Genomic DNA, 22,059 nt, shown 5'->3' with positions numbered 1-22,059 from the left:
CGATCATGGGCGACAACTCACCTCCATTCCTTTACGACCATGTGTCCCACAACCGCTTCTACGGTCAGCCCGAGGCTCCCTTCAATCCCAAGGCAGTGACACAGGCGAGCTGGACTCGGCCGGAACCGAAGCCCCAGCCAAAGGCCCCGTACGTGGATTTAAATCGTCATCCAGACTCGGTAGGTCCCGATAACTCTCTAGTGTCTTCGATTGGTAATTATCTCACTGACACTTGTGCTAGTACTTCACCCTCCCCGATGGCAAGTCGAAATGGACTCCGATGAGCCCCAAAACAAAGGGTCGAGTGATCAATGGGAGAAAGGTGCAACTTGGCTTGCGTGTCATTGCTCTTCTAGGGGCTCTCGGGTCCTTGTTTTGCTCCATCGTGATCAAGAATGTCGCAACCACTGTGGTCTGGATAGTCAGAGTCGGAGTAAGTGACACGAACCCCCGCTAAGACAAGAGCTAACCCCCCTCCAGCCTGCCATCGCAATCTTACATACACTGTATGGCATCTACAACCTGAGCCGCCCCCCAATCGCTAGACCTCCCGGTACTCAAGCCACTTATATGCTGTTTGCCGCCACTTTTGACTTGGGACTAATCCCGTTCTACGTCTTTGCTGCCTATCTGGGCTACGAGGAATACGTCTTCAATGATTACGATTGGACTACGCTGTTAAGCTCTGATCCTCATGTGACCTTCAAGATTGCAAGGGCCATGTTCCTTCTGGGTATTATCGATGGAGGTCTTCATGCGATATCTCTTGGAATTTCTCTCTTTTTGGGTAATATCTTCCGCCAAATCACCCGGTTGCCTCCGGACATGAACCCGCTGGAAGACAACTTGACTGCCCGTCCCCTTAAGCAGACCAAGTCGGAGATCATGGAAAAGCGCGCCAGCAAATCCACTTTGGGATCAGACCATGTCTCCAGCGAAGATCCATTGATCGGCGTTCCTCCCAATGTGCCGTTCACAGAAACCCGCACCAACTCAGCCCTCAATGGCTACGGCCGATTTGCCTCTGACCTTGCAGACGCAAGACGGCCACTTCAAGTACCAGATGCTCCTCCTATGCCTCCCATGCTACGCGTTGACTCCATGCCCTTCCACCGACCGAATGATATGACGGATGACCTCACCACGATCGGGTCGCCCATAGAGGGTTCAGACATCTTCACCAGACCGACGACAACGATTCCTCGGGCCTCCCCAGTTCGCGAGCGCACTCCTTCCGTCCCCATTCGATCGCAATGCGGCAGTCCCGCTTCGGACAACTGGATTGTGTTTGCATCGCGATCAGGCACGCCGGTAGAGGAACCACAAGATGAGCACCCAGCCCCTCGTGACCCGTCCTCTGTGTACAGCAGAGAACAAGAAGCCGCAGCTCCTTCCAAGGGCGGCGTGATGGACTGGTTCAGCCCCCAACGATACGGTTTGAACATTGGAGAGGCGATTACTGAAAACGTACGCGGCGAGTACGAGTCCGTCGCGGTCAACGAACACTACGGCACCGATGACGACGTCCATGACATGCTGTATCAGTCTGGACTTTACGACCATGTCGAACAGGATATTGGGGATCACCACATTGATATTTTCCAAGACCACGAAGAACTCGACGAAGACACGCTCAACTCCCTTCGCGTCAACCCGTTGGCGCTAAACCCGCCCTCCCCTCAACCCAAACCAGACGAGCCCCAGAACCGCGTTCCCAGTGGCCGCATAGCGCTCACCGACATCCCCAATCTCTCCCCCAAGCCTCCAGTTGAAGAGCCCGTCCTCGATAGTCCGCAGAAAAACGGAAACTTCTACGGAGACCTGGACACCAAGCCTGCCCTGGGCACTCCTCGCAAGGCCAGTCAAAAGAAGAACAGCAAAGTCACGATCAGGAAGGGCCAGAAGTTCAACGCCTACGGCGCCCTCAAACAGCACGATGATAGCGATGAGCACGGTCTGGGCGTCCCCCACGCCGACCCCGCTACAATCGACGGCGATCGCAAGGGCCGCGTCGTTAGTAACTCCGGAGCTGATACCATAGGAGCTGGCCCGTCCCTATCATATGGCAACTACATTGCGGGACTTGGAGTCGGTCGGAGACGAGACGTCAGCGGCAAAATGGCGGAGGAGGGCCGAGTCGAGATCACTACTGACCCCCGAGACGAGACTTCCACCACTCCCATCCGGGCTGCTGGCTGGGCACGCTTCGCCGGGTTATAGTTGGAACTTTGAAAGCCTTTACCCCCCTCCCCTCAATCGGAAGATACCCACCCCACAGGAATGAAAAAAGAAAGAAAACTGAAACGATATGGGATTCTCTACTGGAATTATGATTTTGATGGAGATGCACTGACTGGTTATGAGAGGATTTTTGTCTACGATTGATGTGATTTATGGATGCCTTTTTTTTGTTTTTATTTGTGATACTCCCCTTTGTTTCTGCTTGTTTCTGATGTAGACAAGTACAGATAGGTAGCTAGCTTAGCATACATACATACATATAACCAAACAAATAACAAGAACATAACAAAAGACTGGACTGCGTCAGAGTATATTCAGTGAGATGATTAGATACAAGAAGTGAATAGATACAAATCACATCGCACAGGTAGATAGATTATTATAGATGGCAACCCACACACCCACAACAACAAACAGCCACCCCATCCCAACCACCACCACCACCACGACACAACCCCTCAAGAGGGAACCCCCTCGTACTCCCACCCCTTAATCAACCTCTTCCCTCTCCTCGAATTCCTCCGATTGGCATTACATTTCACAAATAGCGTCAACGCCGCAATAATACAGATAACGATCCCGGCAATAGCCGCAACCAACACCGTGCGTCTCTCCAACTGCTGCGGATCGGACGCATACGGACAATCGACGTTCGGGCCGCCGGTCACCCAACACGACTCGACATCAATGGAATTAAAATCGAGCCAGACTTTCGTCATGACCGGATTCTCGGACGAGGGGTCGAGCACGTCTGTCCGCGTGAGCAGGTACTGGTAGAGGTAGGTGTTTTCGAGCCCGGTGCGGGGAATGGCCATGGAGCTGTTTTTGGGACACGAGCCGGCGGAGTACGCGTTTGCGAAGGTGTGGGTGGATGGGGAGAGTTGCCAGGTGAACGGGTCGTTTTGGACCCGGCACGCGGAGTAGTGCGATTCGGTGCAGTTGATTGCGTGCCAGTGGCCGCCCGGGGTGGTGAGGTCCATCACGGCGCAGCGGTCGATGGATCCGTTGGTGGATGAGGAGGAGGAGGAGGCTGCGTCGGCGGGTTGGCCGATCGCCCAGGCCCAGCTGGTCGAGAGGGATATGTCTGTGTAGGGCGCGATGGCGGAGTTGGCGGTTTGGTTGAAGAGGGTAGTGTTGAGGGTTGGGGTCAGGCCGCAGGCGGTGAGGTTGGAGATTACGAGGGACATTTCCGTGAGGGTCATGTTGCGGGTTGGGGCGGAGGGGATGGGGATGTAGTTGGATTGGGCCCAGGAGGAGTTGGCTTGTGAGATGGTCGTTGCGGAGGGGTTGTAGAAGCAGCCGCTTGTGGAGAGGGTGTTGTCGGCGTCGAGGGAGACGGAGATGGTGGAGGTGAGGTAGTTCTGTGGGAAGATGATGTCGGGCATGTAGGAGAGGTTGTAGTCTTGCATTTGGGGGTCGATGGTGCCGTATTCGAGGAGGAGGCGCTTTTGTTTGGCCAGTTGGAGGAACTTCGTGCAGGGCCATCCGTCGGGGGTGCTTTGGTCGCCGTTGGCGGCTTCGTTTATCGTGAAGTACTCCGTGATGGGCTTGTAGTCGTCTTCGACCTCGTACCAGGATTCGTTCAGGTTTGCGCGCTCAGCAGCGAGTTGGGATGGCATATAGATGTAGGAGGAGAGGTGGTCGTCGAAGAGAGAGCTGATGTACTCGGATCCGGTGGGGAGGTGGGAGCCGGTTATGGTTGAGGCAGGTTTCTCCGGAGTGGTGGCGCTGGCGCCCGCGTGGAGGTTGAGAGAGATGTATCTCGTGTAGACGGTCAGCTCGGAGCTGTATGTCCGGAAGAAGTCGTGGAAGACGCTGATCAGGTCGGAGAGATTGAGATGCTTGGAGCAGCGGTAGGGACCGAGTTCGTACACCGTCGACCCCGATGGGGTTGCCGTCTCGGTGACGGTGGCGCGGGCTGCATCGGTGGTGGTCGTCGTGGCGGTGGTATAGGTTGATGAGACCGTCACGACCGTGTCATCCTGAGGGATGGAGACAGGGCAGAACAGCCAGTCCCGTTGGTCGGGGGACCAGTAGATGTCGACGATGAAGTGACGGTACCCGACGGCCAGCAGGTTGGAGATACACTTCCCCGCGGCGTGCTCTTCGTAGACGTTGTCTCCGAAGCATGCTGACTGGAGGTTCACCGCGGAGGTGGTGACAAAGTTGATGGGGATTTGGCCGGCTACATCTCGTTCGCTCTGAATCGTGTCAGTGAGGGACTCTGTTGGGGGGGGGAGAGGTGTTGATTGCGGACTTACGAGGAAGACGGCTGCGTCAGTCGCATTTAAGGAGACATCGGAGTCGAACGTCAATGACATGGAGCTGCGAGCCGCAGATCGCGTAACTGGAGCGCATATGGCACAGTATCCGGCATGACAGGGAGAGAGGGCGGATGAGTCACATGGAGCGAGGATTGATCGAGGTGAGTCTCATGATTGATATGATGCGACGTCGAGATGGTTGGAGTGGCCGAGGGCTCCGGGCGCATCCGAGGATAGACGGCGGGCGGTGGGCAGGGCGGTGAGGGGCGGAGCGGCGGACAGCCCGCGGAACACCATCTGGCCTTTTTGTCTCTCACGCCCGGCTTCCTTCTCCCCGTCTCCTCCTCCACTCCACGACACAACCACCCTTCTATTCCCCCGTGTGCTGTGGACGCTGGAAGTCATCACTGTGCCCGTTTTATTGTCTATTTTCTGTCTGAATCCCCACCCCCTCCCTTCCCACCCCTTTCACCATGGCGGCGCCCGGCCCGTCTCCCCAGCAGATGGCCGCCATGCAGCAACAGTTCGCCGCTGAAGCTGCAAAGCGCGGTCTGACCCCCGAAGAGTTTGCCAAACAGCAGCGCGAACAGCTGGCTGCCGACGCTGCGAAGCACAACATGACCACCGAGCAATACGTCGCACAGCTGAGGATGCGAGCTCTCGCCGCCCACCAGAGACAGGTCGAGGCTCAGCGGATCGCACACGCTCAAGCACAGGCTCAGGCTCAGGCCCAAGGGTCCCAATCGCCAGCTCAACCCGGACAGAACCTCCCGGCGCCTCCCCAGCCTCAGCCACAGCAGATGACTCGTCAAGTCCCGGTGAACCCGTCCAACCCTCCCGACCCCAAGGCGATCGCCGTGGCCCAGTTCCTGCAGTCTCAGAACCTGAAGACGCGCACATGTATCATGGACGGACAGCGCAAGCAACTCTTCAAAGGTCGGCTACACCCAGTACCACCACTAATCCCATCGTTTCGCTGACAGCTCCCAGTGAAACGTGCCATCCGCGCCATCGAATCCCCCGCCTACGCCAAGGCAGCTGCCAAAAAGAACTCGATTCTCCCCCCCGTGACCGACCGCGCCTCGGCCGAGAACGTCTTTAAGCTGCTTCCTCTGTCGCTCCTGGCGCTGCGCGTGTCCAAGGTCGACCCCCATGCCGGCCACAACCATGCCAAGCCCAAGAACCGCACCAAGGGCCAGTGGACGGTGCGCATCGAGCAGCACCAGGAAACCGATCCCATGATGCACTACGTCTGGCTGTACGAGGGACCGCAGTGGAAGCAGAAGGTCCTAGCAGTCGGTGTGGTGGCTGCCATCTTTGCGGTGGTGCTCTTCCCTCTGTGGCCGATGTTCATGCGTCTGGGCGTGTGGTATCTGAGTGTCGGTATGATGGGTCTGCTGGGTCTGTTCTTCGCCATGTCGATCTTCCGTCTGATCTTGTTCTGCATCACTGTCTTCGCTGTGCCCCCTGGTCTGTGGCTCTTCCCCAACCTGTTCGAGGACGTTGGATTCTTCGATAGTTTCAAGCCTCTGTGGGGTTGGCAAGAGGTAAGACCCAATACCCTTCCCCAAAAAACATATTCTAACCCTCCCCCAGGAAAAGAAAAAGAAGAAGTCCAAGAAGGTCGAAGCCGGAGCGACCGATTCCACCCCATCCGCCACCACCACAGCCACCGCAGCCTCGGATGCCTCAAGCGCCGTGAAACGCGACCTGGCCCCCCGCGTGGAGGAAGCCGAAGAGTAATGTAGCATGTTTCATCCATCCACTTGACCATAAACCATAAGATCAGCACACGCTACAGACCTAGTATGCGGGGGTTGAACGATCCAAACAAAACAAAACAGCATGATCCGATGTTTTTCCCGCTATATCCTTTTGCCATCCATCCTTCAATCAATCATCTTTCATTCTCATACCTCTGTGCGCGCTCGGTAGTTATTCTGCATGATGTCTTTGCTCTGTTTGTTGCTCTTTACTTTTTTTTTTCCCTTCTTATCACTGCCCGAGCATGGATTCGGGGATTCAGGGATTCGGGTACTTGGGGTAACAGCTATGAAATGGAGTTCATTTATTCTGCTTCTGCCTGCCATTAGTCTCTATTTTTTTTTCTCATTCTCTCTGTATAATGTAGTAGATCTGCTCACTTGGGTAGATGAATTAAATTTTTTCCCTTTTCAACACTGAAATAAAGCAGATCTACTCACTCATATAATAGAATATACTGTGTCCATTATCGAATAGTAGTAATTACTAGTACTACTGAGTAGTTAGAAATCCAAATCCATCCATAACTATCCAGAGTATGTTACTAATTGACTATATAACCGTCATCTTAACCTCCTCAGGACTCCCTGATGTGTGGCCACATACTATATATAGACACCAACAAACAGGCTTAGTTACTATTATTACCGTCAACAACTGAAGTATGGGGGGAAAGATCAACCCTGATGGATATTTAGCGAACATTTCATGGCCAAAAGCTGATGTTTGTATGTTAACCTGATTCATGATCAATCAACTCGTAGTTATTCTGACCAGCAAACCAACAAACCAACGAGCAAACAAGCGAGTAAACAAGCAAACAAGCGCAAATGCGGATGCACGGATGATTGATTTTCTCTGCGGGCCGAGCCGGGGGGCGAAAGAAGGGGGTCGGGATGGGGAATGGTTTGTTTGCGGTGGCGAATATGCTAGTGCTTTTCTTTTTCTTTTTGTTTTTTTTTCTCTTGTTTCCTCTTTGTTTTCTTTGTATCACTGCATAGTAGTTATATACATTTTGTTAGATTGAGTTGGATGGGGTTGGATTTGGTTTGGGTGGTTGGGACTGTATTGAGTTGAGATAGATTATTATGTGTTTGTGATAGGTTATAAAGCTCATTGATCTATGATGGTGATTTAAGACTTCTACATTCTACAGTAACCGCACAGCTAATCTAGCAGTGGAAGAGTAGACAGACAGACATAGAGCAGAAATATTAGAATGTACTTATTTTTGATCAGCAGACATAGACAACTGACGACTGACAACCAACAGCCAACAGCCAGCAACCAGCAACCCATGAAGTAAACTAAACTAGATTACAAAGACACACAGCACACAAAAAGGTAACGGGAAAACCAAAACAGCGAGTAAAGTAAAGTAAGCAGCAGCATCTATCGTTCAGCCAAGCATGCATCCAAAAATAAAATAGAAATAAAGATAGCCTCCCAAAGCAAACAGTCCATGGCCGTGAGGCAAGTTCACATATATGTATGTTGATGAGTATGTGGATGTGGGTATGTGAATGTGAGTATGTGTATGCGAGTATGTGAGTATGTGTGTGTGTGTGTGTGCATGTGTAAATACAGATCAAGAATGGTATCAGGAAGTATGACTGGAGAAAGATACAAAAGAAAAAGAGCGATAAGAAAATAAATAAACACACGCTGGTTCGCTATGTAATGTAATATAATGGAATGTGATGATACTATGATCGACCTCGTCGACTATCAAAGTCGACGGAAGGGAGTCGTGCCGTGGCGACGTGGAAGCATAAGGAAAGGATGGGAGGAGAGGGGGAAAGGGATCGACTCGGACGAGGCGTGGAAACCCCCCCATGCGAATGTAGGTAGGTAGTAGATAAGTGGAAGAAGAAGAGGGGGAGAGCAAGGACAGCTAGATGGGAGGCATTCTGGACTGTCGGGAGACGCTGCGAGGCGTGCTCTGGCCATGGCCAGCCAGGGCTGGGGCCATACTCTTCCGTTGTTCCCGGATCGTGGTCAGCGGTGGAGGGGAGATGCACTGGCGCAGGTCTGCGGGGGGCTCGTTCCAGTTGGGAGGCTGCGGGTCGACAGGGGAGGGGATTTTGGGGAGGGGGCAGTTCGGGGGAGGCGCGGCAGGTGGCCCGATGAGCCCCGGCATGCTCTTCCGACGGCCCATGGATACTGGCGGTAAACGGGCGCTGGGGTCGGGCTGATACATCATCGATCCCCGGGGTCGCGATTGCTCGCGGCGCGCATTACCTCCCTCGGGGCCGAATTGCGGCTGTGGGGCAGGCCCTTCGCTGACAGCAGTTGTTGGCCGTGGGACTGGGGCCATGTTGCGGGGAAGGCGAGATAGTCGGTTACCCTTGGGTTCTACCATTCGATGCGGGTCAGCCAGTGAGTCTTGGGAGCTGGAAGCCCGCAGTGGTGGTCTCTTGGCTTGGCCCTGATGAAGCGGCCACTGCTGTGGGTTTGCTGCCTCCTGCGGGAACCCGTTCTTGAGTTTGCCAGGAGATTGTGGTGGAGAAGGGAAGGAAGAAAGCGCCGCAGCCGCAGGAGGATCCTTACCGGCTGTTTCTTCCAGAGCTGGAGGCAGTTGCGAGGTTTGGGGAACCTGGAGAGGACCGAATCTTGCCGTGAATCTCTTGCTGAACGATGGCACGCTGAAGTTCGGGGCTGGCGGTGAGGTGCTGCGAAACAAGGGGTCTGGCTGCGTCGACTGAGCCCGAGGGATCTCAGCAGCTAGCTCCGCAGCCGTCTTTGCCGTCGAGGGTGACGGCATATGCAACGATCGCCGCTTCGGGCTCGTGAAAATCGGGCTTTCAACGGAAACTGCTGCCGCATTGCCATTAGAGGGCGCGGCGGGGATGCTCGCAATAGGTACCGACGAGTAAAAGCGACCAGTCCCTGTCCCACTGACAGGCGACGTGATCTCCGTATGGGTAGTGGACACTGACCCGGAACGAGACTCGGGCGCCGGGGGCAGAACTATTGAACGGCGATTGAGGGAGACATAGGAGCTCCGGCGGGAGTGGTCACTGACTCCTGGGTCCTTCTCCTCTCCAGACAGTGATTGTTGGGGTTGCAGCAAGGTGGAAAATCTGTTCGGGTCCTTGGTTACCAATTGGCGGACAGTAGATTTAGCCTCCAACTGAGTCTCCGCGTCCTCGTCCTCGGCCTTTTCAGAGACATACTTCTTGCCGCCCCGAGCCTCGATCTGAGCACGGACAGCCAAGAGCCAAGAGCTCATGTCTTCTGGGTGGTCGAAAACCAGTAGGAAGCAGCGCTCCACCCGCCGAGTGTGTGATCTGTGGAACCCAAAACGAAAACGATGAGATTTGGTCACATCAACGCCATCTTCGTCGGTCTGTGACACCTGCAGCACCCAATGCTTTCCAGGGATTGCATCACTAGCGAATGCGACTGACCGAGGACCAAGCTGTAGCATTTTCTCCGGCAGGCGATCGTGTTTCCCTTGGCCAGAGTACTGCAGGATATACCCAGCAGTGGCTAGCACATAGACCTTTTGGGTCCACTCGATTTTGTTAATAGTCTCCGACAGGGTGCGCATGTGTCTTTTCTTTTCCTTATCCTCCTTTTTCTTCCTCGACGCAGGGTCCTCCGCGGATGGCTCTTCGTCACGAGAGCCACCAGCCTTCGCCTTCGATGTAGCTTGCAGGCGCATGATAGCGTCCACCGACATGGCAGGAACTGGGAGGCAATCATGCTTGATGGACTGCGGATATGCCTGGAAAAGTGGGGGAGGCTTCCATCCTAGCTCGCCCGCTGGGGGCTTCTCTTCGCTGGATTTTGTGCGAGATTTCGCGGGCAGCTTGGGGCGAAGCGAGCTCGCCGTCGGAGATGTAGGGATTGTCGCCGTTGAGGCAATCGTTTTGGGCGTGGAAGTAGTTGTGGGTGAATGGGGCGCTGGTGCCGTCTCGGAAGCAGCGGGCGTCCCGTGCTGGTGTACCTCGTCGATGCCCGAGAGCTTGGCCTCTACGGGTTGTTGCTTGCGCGAAGACTTCTCGCGCCCGAAGATGTTCCGCAGGCTGGATTTGGATGTCTGGCGCTTAACCGGGGTCGCCTGCAACGGGACTCGCTCGCCTGATTCCCCATCGGTCTGGTAGTCCGTCGGCCGTGGACGCGACGGCCTTGTAGGTACGACCTGCACTGGTCGCGCGGTTGGCCGGCTGAAGTTGGTTTGCAAGGGGGCCAATTGCTGGCCTCTGCGCTCGCTGACCGATTGTTGAGGGGAATGAATGTCCACCGTCATCCTTCCCTGACCTGGATGCTAACGTCGGGAGTGCGGCAGTCTGGGAGGTTTGGGGAGGGGTATATCAATAGTGTATAATGTCTGTCCACTGGGAACAGCAGGAGGGGGTATATTTAACGAATGGAACGAAAAAATGACAGGGTGCTGGGCGCGGGCCTCATTGATCGAGAAAGAGAGATTATGGAGCTCGGAACGAACGAGATAAGGGTCATCGCAAGGTGATGATCGTAAACTAGGCGTGGATCATCTCCGACCGTACAGGTGTAAAGAAAGTTGCATGCAAAGGAGGGAGGCTGAAGGGACTGTGGTAGATCGCACCAGAGATAAATTCGCGTGGGTGGTGGATACAAACGGGATGGAGGTCCTGGGGCGTGCACGGCACAGGGTAAGGATTCTGCCCAGTCGGATCAACAAACAGAGAGATTATGGCTGAGATCCGGTCGAGATGCATCCCATTGTTGACAATTGGGGGAGGGGGGGGCTCGCGGTCGGTAGGGAAGGTTGGTTCGCCAGAGAGAGGGAGAGAGGGAGACCGTTGAGGTGCGAGCGAGGGAAAAGAAGAGGAGATGGAAGTGTGACAAAGAAAAAAGGACGAACGCGAAACACGACGAAACAGGCCGCAGGCGAGCCAGCAGCCCAAGGTTTCTGGGATTAAATTAGATTATTGATTGTTCGGCCATAAAACCTGCCGAGTCGGGCCTAGCCAGCAACTAGATGGCTAGTGGTGATGACAAGCAGATCTGAAACGGTCTGCGCGCGCAAGCGAACCCCCTGAGTGGAGGGGAGGGGGGTTGAGGGAGCTGGGGATGGGCTGGAGAGAAGAGGCGAACTGGACGGGGTGGACCGAGGAGGAACAAAGGCATCTGGGACAGTTGGGGGAAGCCTGGAGGAGCTGGAGATGGGATGCAAATGCAGCCCTGCGCCTGCAACCCGGGTTGATCGCAGAAGCAAACCCCCCGGGGCGGCCGAGTAACCATTAGGCAATGCGAAATCAATATTTTGATGCCCCTGAATTGAACCAAACCTTGCAGTCTCCACTTTCCGGGCAACGGCTGCGGTTGATGGACAAACTAGAGGAAGAGAGAATTTGGTTAGCCAAGCCAAGACTGCTTTTCTCCGGAAGCCCATATTCGGGGGGGGGGGGGGGGGAGCTTACTGCCGAGGGTGACAGGATCCGTCACAGCAGGAATTGGGAAGATCGACCGAGTGGTTCTGGTTGGATGGATACGAGGGAGAAAGGAGAGGAGGAACTGGAGGAACTGGAGGATGTGATGTCTCTGATTCTCGACTTTAGTTTGTCTCATCGACCACGAGTCAAAAGACCAGACCGCTGACTAAGTCGTCAGGGCGGTAATTTACAGTAACTACGCCCGGTGCCCGGACACGCCCTGACAATGAACCTGAATCATTCTGAACCGCTCGAGCTCCTCCTTACGCCACACGGTTCCAGCACCAGCAATAACAACAGCAATAAATTATCACCACCACAACACAAGACCAACAAATGAATCAATCCTTCATCCCCCTCCTCCTCCCCACCCACTGCAACCCCGGTTCTTCATACGTTCATATAAACGAGGGATCTCGATCCCTTAGGCTTTCCCCGGCGCGCACTTCCTTCCCTGGCCTTGTTCCACTGCCCCCATCAGCTCCGCTGCCTCGTCGCAATGCTGCGCCATTTCCAGGTCCTTCGCACTTAGGCCCCGGGGATGGTGGGTAGTCCAGTGGATATCGACCGATCCAATCCTCTATGGAGTAGTTATTCCAGTCAGCCTCAATTTTAATTTCCTTCTTCCCCTCTCCACCCCCCCTTTTTTTTTTTAGGTGTGTGTGTGTGTGTAATGTGCATGTGTGTGTACGTGGAGTGGGATCAGTCAATCAACGACAACAAACAAAATGCAGAGCTTACCACAGTCATGGTGGGATGGTGTTTCTTGACTGAGCTCTCGGATGCGATCACGTTGAGGAAGGTCTGGAATATTCATGATGAGGATGGATTAGTGGATCGTCCGTGTTCTTGGTCTTGGTCTTGATCATGCGTATTCATGTCTTGTCCTTGTCCTTGTCCTTATCCTTACCCGCTTCCGAGGTTGAAGGCACATGTGTGGGGGGCAAGGCAGGGCAGGGCAGGGCAGGGCATGTCTTACCACTGCCTTAAAGTATGATTTAAAATAGTATGTCTTCTTCACGCCCTGTCCGTCCTCATCCAGCGCCCAGCCCTGCTGTTCCTGCAGTGCTTGCAGTCCCAGCCGCGCCTGTTCGGGGTCAGTGCCCTCGGAGAATTGTGGTTCGGCCATCGTCGATGCGTAGCGTGTGAGGGTTCGAGTTCGAAGTGAGGGGGTGTTGAAAGAAGTGCGAAGGTTGGTGGTGGTTGCGGCGCGAGTGCGGAGAAGAAGCGGTGCTGGTCGGAGATGGAGAGGAGAGAACGAGGGCGACGGCGAGGATGAGAAACTTCGCGGGTGATAAGGGCGACTGAGGGTATGACGTTGGAGGCGAGAGAGCACCACGCGTGGCCGTTGAGCCAACCTAGATACGTGGTCCATGCTGGACGGTGATTAACGAATTGTCCATATGGGATGCTGGCAGCACCCGGAGGCGGACAGTTGGAGCACCGCGCATCGGCCAGCGTTGCAGGCACGTGACCTGGTGTGGCTGCGGACGGGTCGATCTCCCGCCGGGCCTGCAGCTGCCCTAACAGGCAACATGCACAGCTACCAGCCACAGTCTCTGATGGATGCTGTACGCAGAATGAGAAATAGTATAGGAATTAAGAAAAAAAAAGTATTACAGCCCATTTTCTCTTCTCCAGCTATCTAACTGCCTGATTCAGCAAATACTCTGATCGTCACCAGCAATTGAATTTATGAACTGGTTCATCTTCGTTTGAGATATGAAACGACACCATTCAAAACAAGTCTCATGTCTCGTGCTGATCTTAGAGCTTGCTTGAGAAACCTAGTAGTAGAGGGCAGAGAATCCTTCAGCTCAAGTCAAGAATTAGAGTTTCCCTTCGGTTTCCCCTTTCCCCAGAATTCTGCGCAGTCAAGCTGTCAACTGTAACATAACATCAAAGTGAGTACTCATATACACCCCCAGATAAAATCTGCTATATCCAGAATCAAGAATTCGGGTTAACGCACCCATTTATCAAGCCCCCTACCTATTCACCTACAAACTATCTATTCCTATTCATAACCCTACTTTCCCCCTGTAACAAAAGGAACACCCCAAACCCCCCTTTATCTGCACCAGCACAAACACCCAAGAAAACACCCGCTACACCAACCCCCCCACCCCCCCCCCTCCCCCTCCCCTCGCCCCTCACCAAAAGACCCCTATTTAACCCAACCCCTACATTCCTCGAAAAATCTAAATTTTTCGATTCGCTTCGCTTCGACTCAACATTCCCAACAAAGATGGCGACAGCCACATCTATCTACGGAGTACCCGGCCCTACCTCCTATTCACCACCTCCTACCTACTATACTATCAAGTACTACCATGCCCTTAGTATATAATATATATAGTACACACCATCCAATCCGCCAACCTCCCAAGAACCCGGGGTTCCAGAAACATACTTGCAGCAAGCTCCCACCACTGCACCACTGGCACTCCGATAAGGAACTCAACCCTCTGATGTCATTGCTCATTGCCATTTGGTCCAATCCCATGACTGGTCGTGACTGGTGGGTGGGAATACATAGATTAGATAGTAAAGTAGACATGCATGCCAATGCGGAGTCAGCCAGAGCCAGAGCCAGAGCCAGAGGCGGAAGCATGTCGGAGTCGGCGTCTGCCCAGCCCTGCAGAGTGCAGATCACAGAGACACAATGACTGGTTGGTAGTTGAGTGGGTATCCCTTGACTGCTGCATCGGGCCCGCCGAACCGGACGGATACTCCGACTACCGTGCGCCGGATCTAGAAGGTATGCGAGAAGCAAGCAACCAAGCAAGCCTTGCAAGGTTGTCCCCACATGCCAACCATCGGAATGGGCCGGCACTGCAACGCTGCTTACTTACTGTACCTTGCTTAACTGGTTACCTTGCTCTTGCTTACATTGCTGCAGCTGCTGCAGCTACTGCGCCCCTCTCCCGCCATCATCCGGATCCGCTCACTCAGACTTTGTAATCGGTGCTTTGGCGGTTCAAAGCCCGGGTGGCTGCATTAGGATGCGATGCGTTCATCACTTTGTACATCTACGAGGCTATAGGACAGGATGGGACTGTGGCGTGTGGTACTCTGTACACTCACTTGATTCGATTGTGTGGTTCATACCTCCAAGATTCTATCTACACTGGCTGCAAACGGTTGGATCTGCGGGAATACCGTATCTAGGAGCATTGTACACTACTAGGAGATGAAGAAGCTATCCAAGATAGACCAAACAAACATAGGAAACTAACTAATCCTAAACTACTAGTACACGTTGGAATGCCAAAGTGAAACGTTTCTCAGCCAATATCCAACACAGAGTTCCCGACTAATTCGAGAAGTAGTGGTAAGAAAATAGTAGGTGAAGCAGTGACTTGCACCCCTGTGACTATATAAACGCCGAAACAAGTTTCTCTAGTACCTATATACTGGTAAGAGTTCGGAATCATCGCCGAGAAAAAGAAAAATCAAAACATTATGACCTGGCGGCGCCTTGGCCATTTTTGGTATCAACGCTCGTTAATCGTCTCAGAATATCATTATCATGCAGACGGACAGCCTGGGGCCACATGCCAGAAGGGCATGCAAGTAACGCTCAGTGAGTGAGGCTGTTTCTGCGCGAGTTGGCTCGGGAGTTGACGTTCGAAGCTGGGCGGGATGCGACATAACTTCCGGGACGGCTTCCCATGGTCTGCCGAACACGCAAGTTCTGCTGCGAACGCGCGAAGGAATTCGCCCTCGAGTGGGAGGGGATCTTCGAGAGCCGGCGACCGTTGGTCTCTAGTTCCACTCTCGCATCGGACAATTGCTGGGCAAATGGCGAACGCTTGCGAAGCGTTGGTCCGTACCAGTAGATGACATACACAGCAATAACGAGGAGGAAGGAGATGCAAACTGCCGCATATACATGTCAGTCACTAGTCTGTTGACATTCACGGAAGACGTCAGGTGCAAACTCACATAGGATGGTGGAAGCATATTCCAAATGGTATTTGCCGCCGATGTCTGTACGTTTAGCGGTCAGAATCTGCTGAACACCATGAATCCTAAGGCTACTTACTTGTGAAAAAGGGTGTGGCAGGGATGGTAAGCACACCAGCCAGGAAGTCTCGCGACCACCCGTTACCACCCGTCGCAGAGGCCGAGTATGGTCCGTACGCACAGATCATGTAGTCGATTGTAGCCATATAGATGCTGTAGTTGGCAATACCGACAATGGCGGAAAAGACCATGCTTCCGATCCAGTGGACTGGAGGGCCCAGGCTAGTCCATGCAAAGCCAATGAGGCCAATAGGTAGGCAAGGAGCAGTGTAAAGCAACCACCAGAGTCGCGATTCATACTGAGCCCGTTCGTTGTCGGGCTTCATGCGGCGCTCTGCGATATTCCTTCTGATGACGGGGATAAATGATGCCCATGCGATAAAATATCCCACCAGGATTGGAAGGAATGACAAGCCCTGAGTCACAGTGTCAAAGCCCCACTGCTTGTATACCAGACTGAATGATTGGATGAACATGAAGATCAGGGCGTCACTGAAGCCGCTCAGCAGCGATAGGGTCAGAACGATGGGTTCGGTCAAAAACATCTTGAATGGGCGAACCCAAGTCACGAGAACCTCGCGCATCGAGAAGCGATCCCTGAATGAAACGAGCTCGTTGGGTCCGTAGATGTTGGGGTTCTCTCCACTCTCTCTCTTCTTTTTCGCGATCTTGTCCATCATGATCGTGGTCCTTGTCTCGGGAACCAGAAGGAAGTGTGCCACTTGAACAAAACCTCCAAAGATGAGTTGAATCCAGATGTTCCAGCGCCACGGAAGATAGGCCTCGACAAATCCTCCAACGACAGGACCAACCACTGATCCACCAACTGAGGAGAAAACCACACAGGCGACCGCGTATTGCTGGTCATCTGCTTCCCAGAGATCCGCGATCATACCCAGGGTGACCGAGCCACCAGCAGAACTGAGGCCTCCAAGTGCACGTCCCACCATGATGGTGGCAAAATTGGGCGCGAGAGCAACGGGAAGTTGCCAGATATTCACAAGGAACAAACTCAGCTGCAAGATCGGCTTCCGACCAAGCTCCTCACTCCACGGAGCCCACAACTCGCAACCAAAGGCATACAAAACCAAGAAAATCATGGCACCACAGCGAGCAGCTTGCATACTGACGCCGAACTCCTCAGATATGCCACTAAGGGCATTGGAGTACAAACTGGTGTTGAAATTCATTGACGTCTGGACCAGAAAAATGACCGAAATGATCATCCACTTCCTCCAGTTGGGAAAGGAATATCCTAGTTGATCGTAGCATTCGTTCTCAGTCAGCTCTATCTTCTCGGATGCGGTGTTTTCCACTTGGTGGAGCGTGGTTCCGGCAGTTGGGGCTGACGGAGGCACATGGATTTTCTGCTGATGCTGCTCCAGGGCCTTCTCGGTTGCCGGATCAATGTATGCATCCGTGTGGGTGGAAGAGGAGGCCTCCGAGTCATGAAGTTTTTCATGGTTATCAGCGGCTCTGTCGGAGAGGGAAGCCATGATGCGCACTGCTACATATTGGATTAGCCGCTGCATAATAAGAACTAAGCTGCAAATAGTGGAAGAGTGGGATGTGGGAAGAGATATGCATAGACAACAGAGGAAGATAGATGTGAAGGACGTCCTGTGCCAAGGCGACGGCTGGCTAGTGACTGCAAGGGAAGAGTGGTACTTACAGTCACCCCAGACAGGGGAAGCACTAGTAGAGTAGTACTAGAGCGAACAATATGGTAGTACCGAGATCAGCAACTGCGAAAGCGGTACGGGAGAAGGAAAGAGCAAGGCTGGTGTATAGAGATGAGTGTTTGGGTATGGGAAGGAAAGAGGGTGAAAGAGAGGAAAGAAGGAGCAGGAGAGGGGGGGGAAGACGTGGTAGAAGTACTACCTATGTAGTAATGTAGTAATGTAGTAATAGTGACAGAAGGGAAGGCACGACAGTGACTAAAAGGGAAGGCACGACAGTGACTAAAAGGGAAGGCACGACAGTGACTAAAAGGGAAGGCACGCAGCACCTGGCCGCACCTACCTTGTTGGGAAGTGTACCACGGGCCTGGACGGGGTCAGGCAGGAACCTCAGTCGTATTAGCCAAGGAGGTCAGTGGATGATGTTACCGCGACACCCATGGATCGTATAGGTTGTCTGCACTTGTACTGCAGGAAAGGCTCTTCTTTATATCGATGCGCCAAGTGCTCGATTTCTCCCAATGAGACTAGTGAGCCTGCTTAGAGTTTCCACCGTTCAGGTGTTGCCGATGCCCTCGAGACATGGGGGGTTGGCGGCATGCATCGACCTTCCTCGTTTTCTCTCTTTTTTATTTTTATTTTTATTTTTATTTTTATTTTTATTTTTATTTTTAATTTCTGCCCCTCCCTCATCATTTCCCCCTCTCTCGGTGGGTACATTCCCACATGGTGCTCTCAAATGACTAGACAGAATATGGAGAGTAATCAAAATCCGCAGGAGGATGCCTGGCAGGCCGCGGGCCGGACGTGCCGAAAGAACCTGGAGGAAGCGGGTTGCCAAATCAGGACCGACTGCTACCACCCAACCCGGACTACCAAAACTACTCGCCACGCTGACCGAGCCTGGCCAGTCATTTTGCATGCCGGTCTGGGACGGTGCTGCCGGATGGATCCATCGTCCCCAACATCATTCCTTTATCACTCATCGCCTGACCTTTGGCGCGAGCAGTGGACGAATCCCCAGAGAAATAGTGGCCGGGGAGGGCACTACGGCTTCCCCACTCCGGGGGGGTCGAGACACTCTTTTCCCACTCCCGGACTCGTTCTGGGCCGATGGCGGCACAGCCAGGAATGCCCGCTTCGGGAAGTCTGCCACGGCACGCGAGGGTTACTGCGCTGCGCATTTGCGCAGATGTCGAGGCGACCTTAATCAGACTTCATCTCAGAGTCAATAGGAGACCTCCGAGGGCAAACTCCAGCGGTCTAGGCTGTCAATAATGCTCGCGCGAAGGTGGTGGACGACGCAAGGAGGTCGAGATTCCAGGTGGCCCTGGCGGTGCACGGCTGCATGGTTTCCCGATGGGATGGACCGGACCACGAAAGTAGTATCTGGGAGTTTGATATCGATGATAGAGGCTTAGCGGCGCTGATAATTCCTACTTCCTGCCCATGTTTTGAGCCGGTAGATACAACTACTGCGGGCGTGGGTTAGCGCATTCGTTTTTAGGCCGGTCTTGTCGGGGACCCATTTTTTCTCCCTTTTCCCTTGCGGTGCCCACGGGGTCGATGGGTCGCGGGGTGACGTCAAGTCATCCCGAGCCAAGCGATCGCCAGCCACTGTGCTTTTTCTCACGTACTGCAAACACCGTCATCGGCTTGCTTGAACCCTTGGGTTTCTTTCGGTTGCTTCTCCCACCGTCATGATTACTATATTATCATGAGCCCCAGGTATGTATCAGGGTCCAGGGCAATGGTTTGCCTCTGTCCCTGGTTTCCAGAACGATGTGTCAAAACCTGTCAAGGGATCGTCGGTTTTTGGGAGTCGAGCCAGGGAAAGAATCCACCGCAGCCCCTTGCAAGTGTCGCAGGTTTTACACACAGTCCACCGTCCTCAGTCCACCCACAGCCATGGCCACCAAGTCACTAGTAGTTGCCCCCCCCCACCCTCCCTGGTGCTACGGCACCTGTGGTGGGGAAGGCGAAGAAGTAGATATGAGGCCACTGGACTCTCTTGAGTTAGCCTGCTTCTTGCAAAGTGCGCAAATTACTCCATTGGATGCAATCTCGGCCCTCATCAAACTCCGATGTTGAAGGATCACTGCAGTCAGCCACTGCAGCACTCCGACGTAGGACGTAGTAGTTGTGGCTCGTAGGGAACCGGGGTACGGTCACGGTAGGTACAACCCAGCGCCGCAGCCATGACTCAAGTGGTTAATCGGATCGTGCCGACAGCCACCGTGTCCTTTGAGTCTTCAAGGCTGGATAAGAGTTAATGCCAAGGTGATGTGGCGGTTGACCCCCTGGACAGATAGGGCCGCAGGAGCCAGGAGTGGCCGACGACGTAGTATAGTTACTCGGAGTACCGCGCACCGCGCCTCAGTCAACATTCTTCTGGGGCTCAAGAGAGTGTTCGATCGCATTTTTGCTATGCTACTTATCCGTCTCTGTAACCACTGAGAAAATTTCCCGGGCCGTGGATACATGGGACAGGAAATGAGATCGATCTGTTCACGTGCGTGGGGAGGGAAGCGGGAGTTGGCCGAACCCTCCACTTGCGTCCAGGTTATCCCCGGTCGATCGCCGCTTCCAAGGCAGAGCCCGATCATGGCCTGGGCGCCTGGCGCCATTCCGCATTCGGGCACCCCGTGACCGGGCCTGTCATGCTAGCTGCCCCTCACCGCCTGCCCGGGACGGACTCCCCGCCTTTCTTGCAGGAATGCGGCGCCAGCTCTGCAATCGACCGCAACCACTGACCACTGTTGACCTGAGCCGTGGAGCGTTTGCAGCAGCATCGTGTTCTCTTTGGTCTGGACGCGTCTTTAGCAACCGAGATACTGGCTATTCTGGCTATTCTCCCCAGGCGTGACCTGACATCGTCACTTCCCCTACTTCGTGTCTCCCCCAGGCCATGCCGCCCGATCTCAACTCGCTGCCCCCATCCCGTTCCGCGTCCACTTCCCCGCGTCTCCATCGGCTTCCCCCGACTTTATCCGATCCCTTGTCGTCGCAGCATCCCCAGCCGGGTGTGGTTAATATGAACAACGGCTCCTCCAACACTCATAACAACACCATTGTCACTGACCTGCCTCATCGGCCTTCCCACAGTCATCGCACAAGCATGACAGGCTCGGAACGTCGCCGGTCCGGTCCCCTCACGATCCTGAACAATGGCAGCGCCAACGCTAGTGACTCGGCCTCCGGGGAACCGCCTCTCGCCCCTCTCGACCATCGGACTTCCTTGGGCCACAATGTGTTTCGTGGAGGCAGCCCGACCGTTGCCGCTGGGGACCCGCACCATCAGCGTGCGCCGTCGCTGGGGGAGTTGCACCAGGAGCTAGAACAGGAGCAAGAAGCACAAGTGGTATGATCCCCCTTTCCGGCGTCATCCAGCCCAGTCCATTCTTATGGTCGTATCAATTGAAGTGCTGCTAACCATGGCCATTGATGGCTAGAATCGGCTTTTGCACATGATCCGAAGCCAGCAAGCCCAGCTGCAGCAACTTCAACAGCAACACCATCACTCGCAGGCGGTGGTCGACGACCCGAGTCCGCCGTCGGAACGTCTGACCCCATTTCCCCCCATCCCCCCCGCCCCGGTCCCCGCAACCAGCAGCCGGGCATCCACCCAAATCACTTCGTCCTTGTCTAGCCGGCGACCCTCCCGGCCCTCCAGTCAAACCGCTTCGCCCAATCTCCGACCGCAGATCGATCCATCGCGCGGCCTGGAGGGTCCTGATTTGGCAGCGAGCATCGTCGACAACCCAGTCCGGCGGGGGAGCAGGGATGAGAGCGCATTCTACCAAGCCGAAGCAGCGATGTTGACGCGCGAGAACCAAATGCTCCGACAGCGAATACGCGAATTAGGTGAGCGATTTTTGTTTGTGGCTCTTTCGCGTTCAATGCGGATGGCCTTACTTCCCAGATCGTTTTCATTTACGTTAAACTTTGACGCTGACGACGGATAGAACGCCAGGTTGGTGAATTGACGGCTGATGCGCGGTCGAGTGCGATCCCCGCGACTCCTGCCGCACAAGGAACCGAACCCGCTGATCACCAGGTGTCTGTGGGAGTGGGATCGGCGACCGAGTCGTCAGACAAGACATGATTGACTGCGGCATACCAGCCACATGGAAGCCTCTGACTGCGAGGACTGTTCTCCAGATCTGCAGCGATCGGCACATTCTCGTGACCGGTGGTGCGCTCGCTGTCTGTATGAACATTAATGCAAAAGCTTCCGACTAAGGTGATGGTGTACGGAGGACTATTAGGTATGTCTGCGATGGCATGCGGCTGTGCGGGCGCACAAACTCAACCTGGGATCTTATTATTCCTACACTGCATCCAAACGTGGTCTCGGGTCAGGAAACGATGGCTGCTTTGCTGCCAAATGGGCGATTGTCAGATCTGACCACCGTCGATTGCTTTGGGTTTTGTGGAGCGCCTAACTGGTGGTCACGAAAGGCCTGGGGTAAACACTACACTATCGAAGATAGCCATCGAAAATGCTATGATAATCATTCAAATTAACCTTGACGTCGTATGCTAAGGATATACTCTTAGTATTTCTCCCTATCTAAACGGATCTTCCCGTCTACTAACCCTTCCAAGGACACACACCCTTTCAGTGCTATGTCAATCAACTGAATCCCAAATCCCGCG

General features: G+C 54.1%; 10 protein-coding genes across 10 annotated transcripts; 5 read left to right on the top strand and 5 right to left on the bottom strand.

The window, feature by feature from the left end:
• Positions 1-5: 5 nt before the first annotated feature.
• BO70DRAFT_412698 (uncharacterized protein) lies at positions 6-2,577 on the top strand (the record flags this gene model as incomplete). Its single annotated transcript, XM_025547318.1, has 3 exons — positions 6-179; positions 242-437; positions 464-2,577. The coding sequence occupies 3 exons, from the start codon at positions 6-8 to the stop codon at positions 2,218-2,220; spliced, it is 2,127 nt and encodes a 708-aa protein (XP_025397029.1). The 3' UTR covers positions 2,221-2,577.
• Positions 2,484-4,562, bottom strand: BO70DRAFT_431253 (Lectin C-type domain protein; the record flags this gene model as incomplete). Its single annotated transcript, XM_025548224.1, has 2 exons — positions 2,484-4,442; positions 4,503-4,562. 2 exons carry the CDS (start codon positions 4,560-4,562, stop codon positions 2,700-2,702), a joined length of 1,803 nt encoding a protein of 600 aa, XP_025397028.1. The 3' UTR covers positions 2,484-2,699.
• A 298-nt stretch (positions 4,563-4,860) lies between these two features.
• On the top strand, positions 4,861-6,636 carry BO70DRAFT_364349 (Sec62 family protein translocation protein). The gene is made up of 3 exons (XM_025543788.1): positions 4,861-5,441; positions 5,496-6,052; positions 6,102-6,636. Exons 1-3 carry the CDS (start codon positions 4,979-4,981, stop codon positions 6,246-6,248), a joined length of 1,167 nt encoding a protein of 388 aa, XP_025397027.1. The 5' UTR covers positions 4,861-4,978; the 3' UTR covers positions 6,249-6,636.
• Positions 6,123-6,685, top strand: BO70DRAFT_105436 (uncharacterized protein). The gene has a single exon (XM_025537832.1). It carries the CDS (start codon positions 6,314-6,316, stop codon positions 6,596-6,598), a length of 285 nt encoding a protein of 94 aa, XP_025397026.1. The 5' UTR covers positions 6,123-6,313; the 3' UTR covers positions 6,599-6,685.
• Positions 6,686-7,869: 1,184 nt separating this feature from the next.
• On the bottom strand, positions 7,870-10,602 carry BO70DRAFT_105409 (peptidase family M20/M25/M40 protein). The gene has a single exon (XM_025537831.1). The coding sequence runs from the start codon at positions 10,522-10,524 to the stop codon at positions 8,164-8,166; it is 2,361 nt and encodes a 786-aa protein (XP_025397025.1). The 5' UTR covers positions 10,525-10,602; the 3' UTR covers positions 7,870-8,163.
• A 497-nt stretch (positions 10,603-11,099) lies between these two features.
• Positions 11,100-12,192, bottom strand: BO70DRAFT_105400 (uncharacterized protein). The gene is made up of 2 exons (XM_025537830.1): positions 11,681-12,192; positions 11,100-11,594 (listed from the first exon to the last, which is right to left on the bottom strand). Exons 1-2 carry the CDS (start codon positions 11,826-11,828, stop codon positions 11,224-11,226), a joined length of 519 nt encoding a protein of 172 aa, XP_025397024.1. The 5' UTR covers positions 11,829-12,192; the 3' UTR covers positions 11,100-11,223.
• On the bottom strand, positions 12,084-13,093 carry BO70DRAFT_364346 (4a-hydroxytetrahydrobiopterin dehydratase). The gene is made up of 3 exons (XM_025543787.1): positions 12,672-13,093; positions 12,434-12,496; positions 12,084-12,272 (listed from the first exon to the last, which is right to left on the bottom strand). Exons 1-3 carry the CDS (start codon positions 12,819-12,821, stop codon positions 12,117-12,119), a joined length of 369 nt encoding a protein of 122 aa, XP_025397023.1. The 5' UTR covers positions 12,822-13,093; the 3' UTR covers positions 12,084-12,116.
• A 2,182-nt stretch (positions 13,094-15,275) lies between these two features.
• Positions 15,276-17,217, bottom strand: BO70DRAFT_354733 (putative MFS multidrug transporter; the record flags this gene model as incomplete). The annotated part of the gene is made up of 3 exons (XM_025541882.1): positions 15,276-15,574; positions 15,641-15,685; positions 15,741-17,217. 3 exons carry the CDS (start codon positions 17,215-17,217, stop codon positions 15,276-15,278), a joined length of 1,821 nt encoding a protein of 606 aa, XP_025397022.1.
• An 843-nt stretch (positions 17,218-18,060) lies between these two features.
• Positions 18,061-18,846, top strand: BO70DRAFT_105340 (uncharacterized protein). The gene has a single exon (XM_025537829.1). The coding sequence runs from the start codon at positions 18,140-18,142 to the stop codon at positions 18,608-18,610; it is 471 nt and encodes a 156-aa protein (XP_025397021.1). The 5' UTR covers positions 18,061-18,139; the 3' UTR covers positions 18,611-18,846.
• Positions 18,847-20,168: 1,322 nt separating this feature from the next.
• BO70DRAFT_105337 (uncharacterized protein) lies at positions 20,169-21,595 on the top strand. Its single transcript, XM_025537828.1, has 3 exons — positions 20,169-20,761; positions 20,853-21,264; positions 21,366-21,595. Exons 1-3 carry the CDS (start codon positions 20,309-20,311, stop codon positions 21,503-21,505), a joined length of 1,005 nt encoding a protein of 334 aa, XP_025397020.1. The 5' UTR covers positions 20,169-20,308; the 3' UTR covers positions 21,506-21,595.
• Positions 21,596-22,059: the final 464 nt, after the last annotated feature.

Source organism: Aspergillus heteromorphus (genome assembly GCF_003184545.1).
Source record: "Aspergillus heteromorphus CBS 117.55 chromosome Unknown BO70scaffold_23, whole genome shotgun sequence".
Classification (NCBI taxonomy): Eukaryota; Fungi; Ascomycota; class Eurotiomycetes; order Eurotiales; family Aspergillaceae; genus Aspergillus; species Aspergillus heteromorphus.
The sequence above is the reverse complement of the archived record's forward strand: the minus strand, read 5'-3'. Positions and strand labels throughout refer to the sequence as shown.

What these genes read in the sequence shown, in the direction of transcription:
- BO70DRAFT_364349 (XM_025543788.1), top strand. Translation starts at nt 4,979, where the DNA reads ATGGCGGCGCCCGGCCCGTCTCCCCAGCAGATGGCCGCCATGCAGCAA. An exon ending in GCGCAAGCAACTCTTCAAAG is followed by an intron (nt 5,442 to 5,495) that starts GTCGGCTACACC and finishes GACAGCTCCCAG; the next exon opens with TGAAACGTGCCATCCGCGCC. An exon ending in CTCTGTGGGGTTGGCAAGAG is followed by an intron (nt 6,053 to 6,101) that starts GTAAGACCCAAT and finishes ACCCTCCCCCAG; the next exon opens with GAAAAGAAAAAGAAGAAGTC.
- BO70DRAFT_105436 (XM_025537832.1), top strand. Translation starts at nt 6,314, where the DNA reads ATGCGGGGGTTGAACGATCCAAACAAAACAAAACAGCATGATCCGATG.
- BO70DRAFT_105409 (XM_025537831.1), bottom strand. Translation starts at nt 10,524, where the DNA reads ATGACGGTGGACATTCATTCCCCTCAACAATCGGTCAGCGAGCGCAGA.
- BO70DRAFT_105400 (XM_025537830.1), bottom strand. Translation starts at nt 11,828, where the DNA reads ATGAGACAAACTAAAGTCGAGAATCAGAGACATCACATCCTCCAGTTC. An exon ending in GGATCCTGTCACCCTCGGCA is followed by an intron (nt 11,595 to 11,680) that starts GTAAGCTCCCCC and finishes CTCTTCCTCTAG; the next exon opens with TTTGTCCATCAACCGCAGCC.
- BO70DRAFT_364346 (XM_025543787.1), bottom strand. Translation starts at nt 12,821, where the DNA reads ATGGCCGAACCACAATTCTCCGAGGGCACTGACCCCGAACAGGCGCGG. An exon ending in AATCATACTTTAAGGCAGTG is followed by an intron (nt 12,497 to 12,671) that starts GTAAGACATGCC and finishes TGAATATTCCAG; the next exon opens with ACCTTCCTCAACGTGATCGC. An exon ending in ACCATCCCACCATGACTGTG is followed by an intron (nt 12,273 to 12,433) that starts GTAAGCTCTGCA and finishes ACTACTCCATAG; the next exon opens with AGGATTGGATCGGTCGATAT.
- BO70DRAFT_105340 (XM_025537829.1), top strand. Translation starts at nt 18,140, where the DNA reads ATGACTAGACAGAATATGGAGAGTAATCAAAATCCGCAGGAGGATGCC.
- BO70DRAFT_105337 (XM_025537828.1), top strand. Translation starts at nt 20,309, where the DNA reads ATGCCGCCCGATCTCAACTCGCTGCCCCCATCCCGTTCCGCGTCCACT. An exon ending in AGGAGCAAGAAGCACAAGTG is followed by an intron (nt 20,762 to 20,852) that starts GTATGATCCCCC and finishes ATTGATGGCTAG; the next exon opens with AATCGGCTTTTGCACATGAT. An exon ending in ACAGCGAATACGCGAATTAG is followed by an intron (nt 21,265 to 21,365) that starts GTGAGCGATTTT and finishes GACGACGGATAG; the next exon opens with AACGCCAGGTTGGTGAATTG.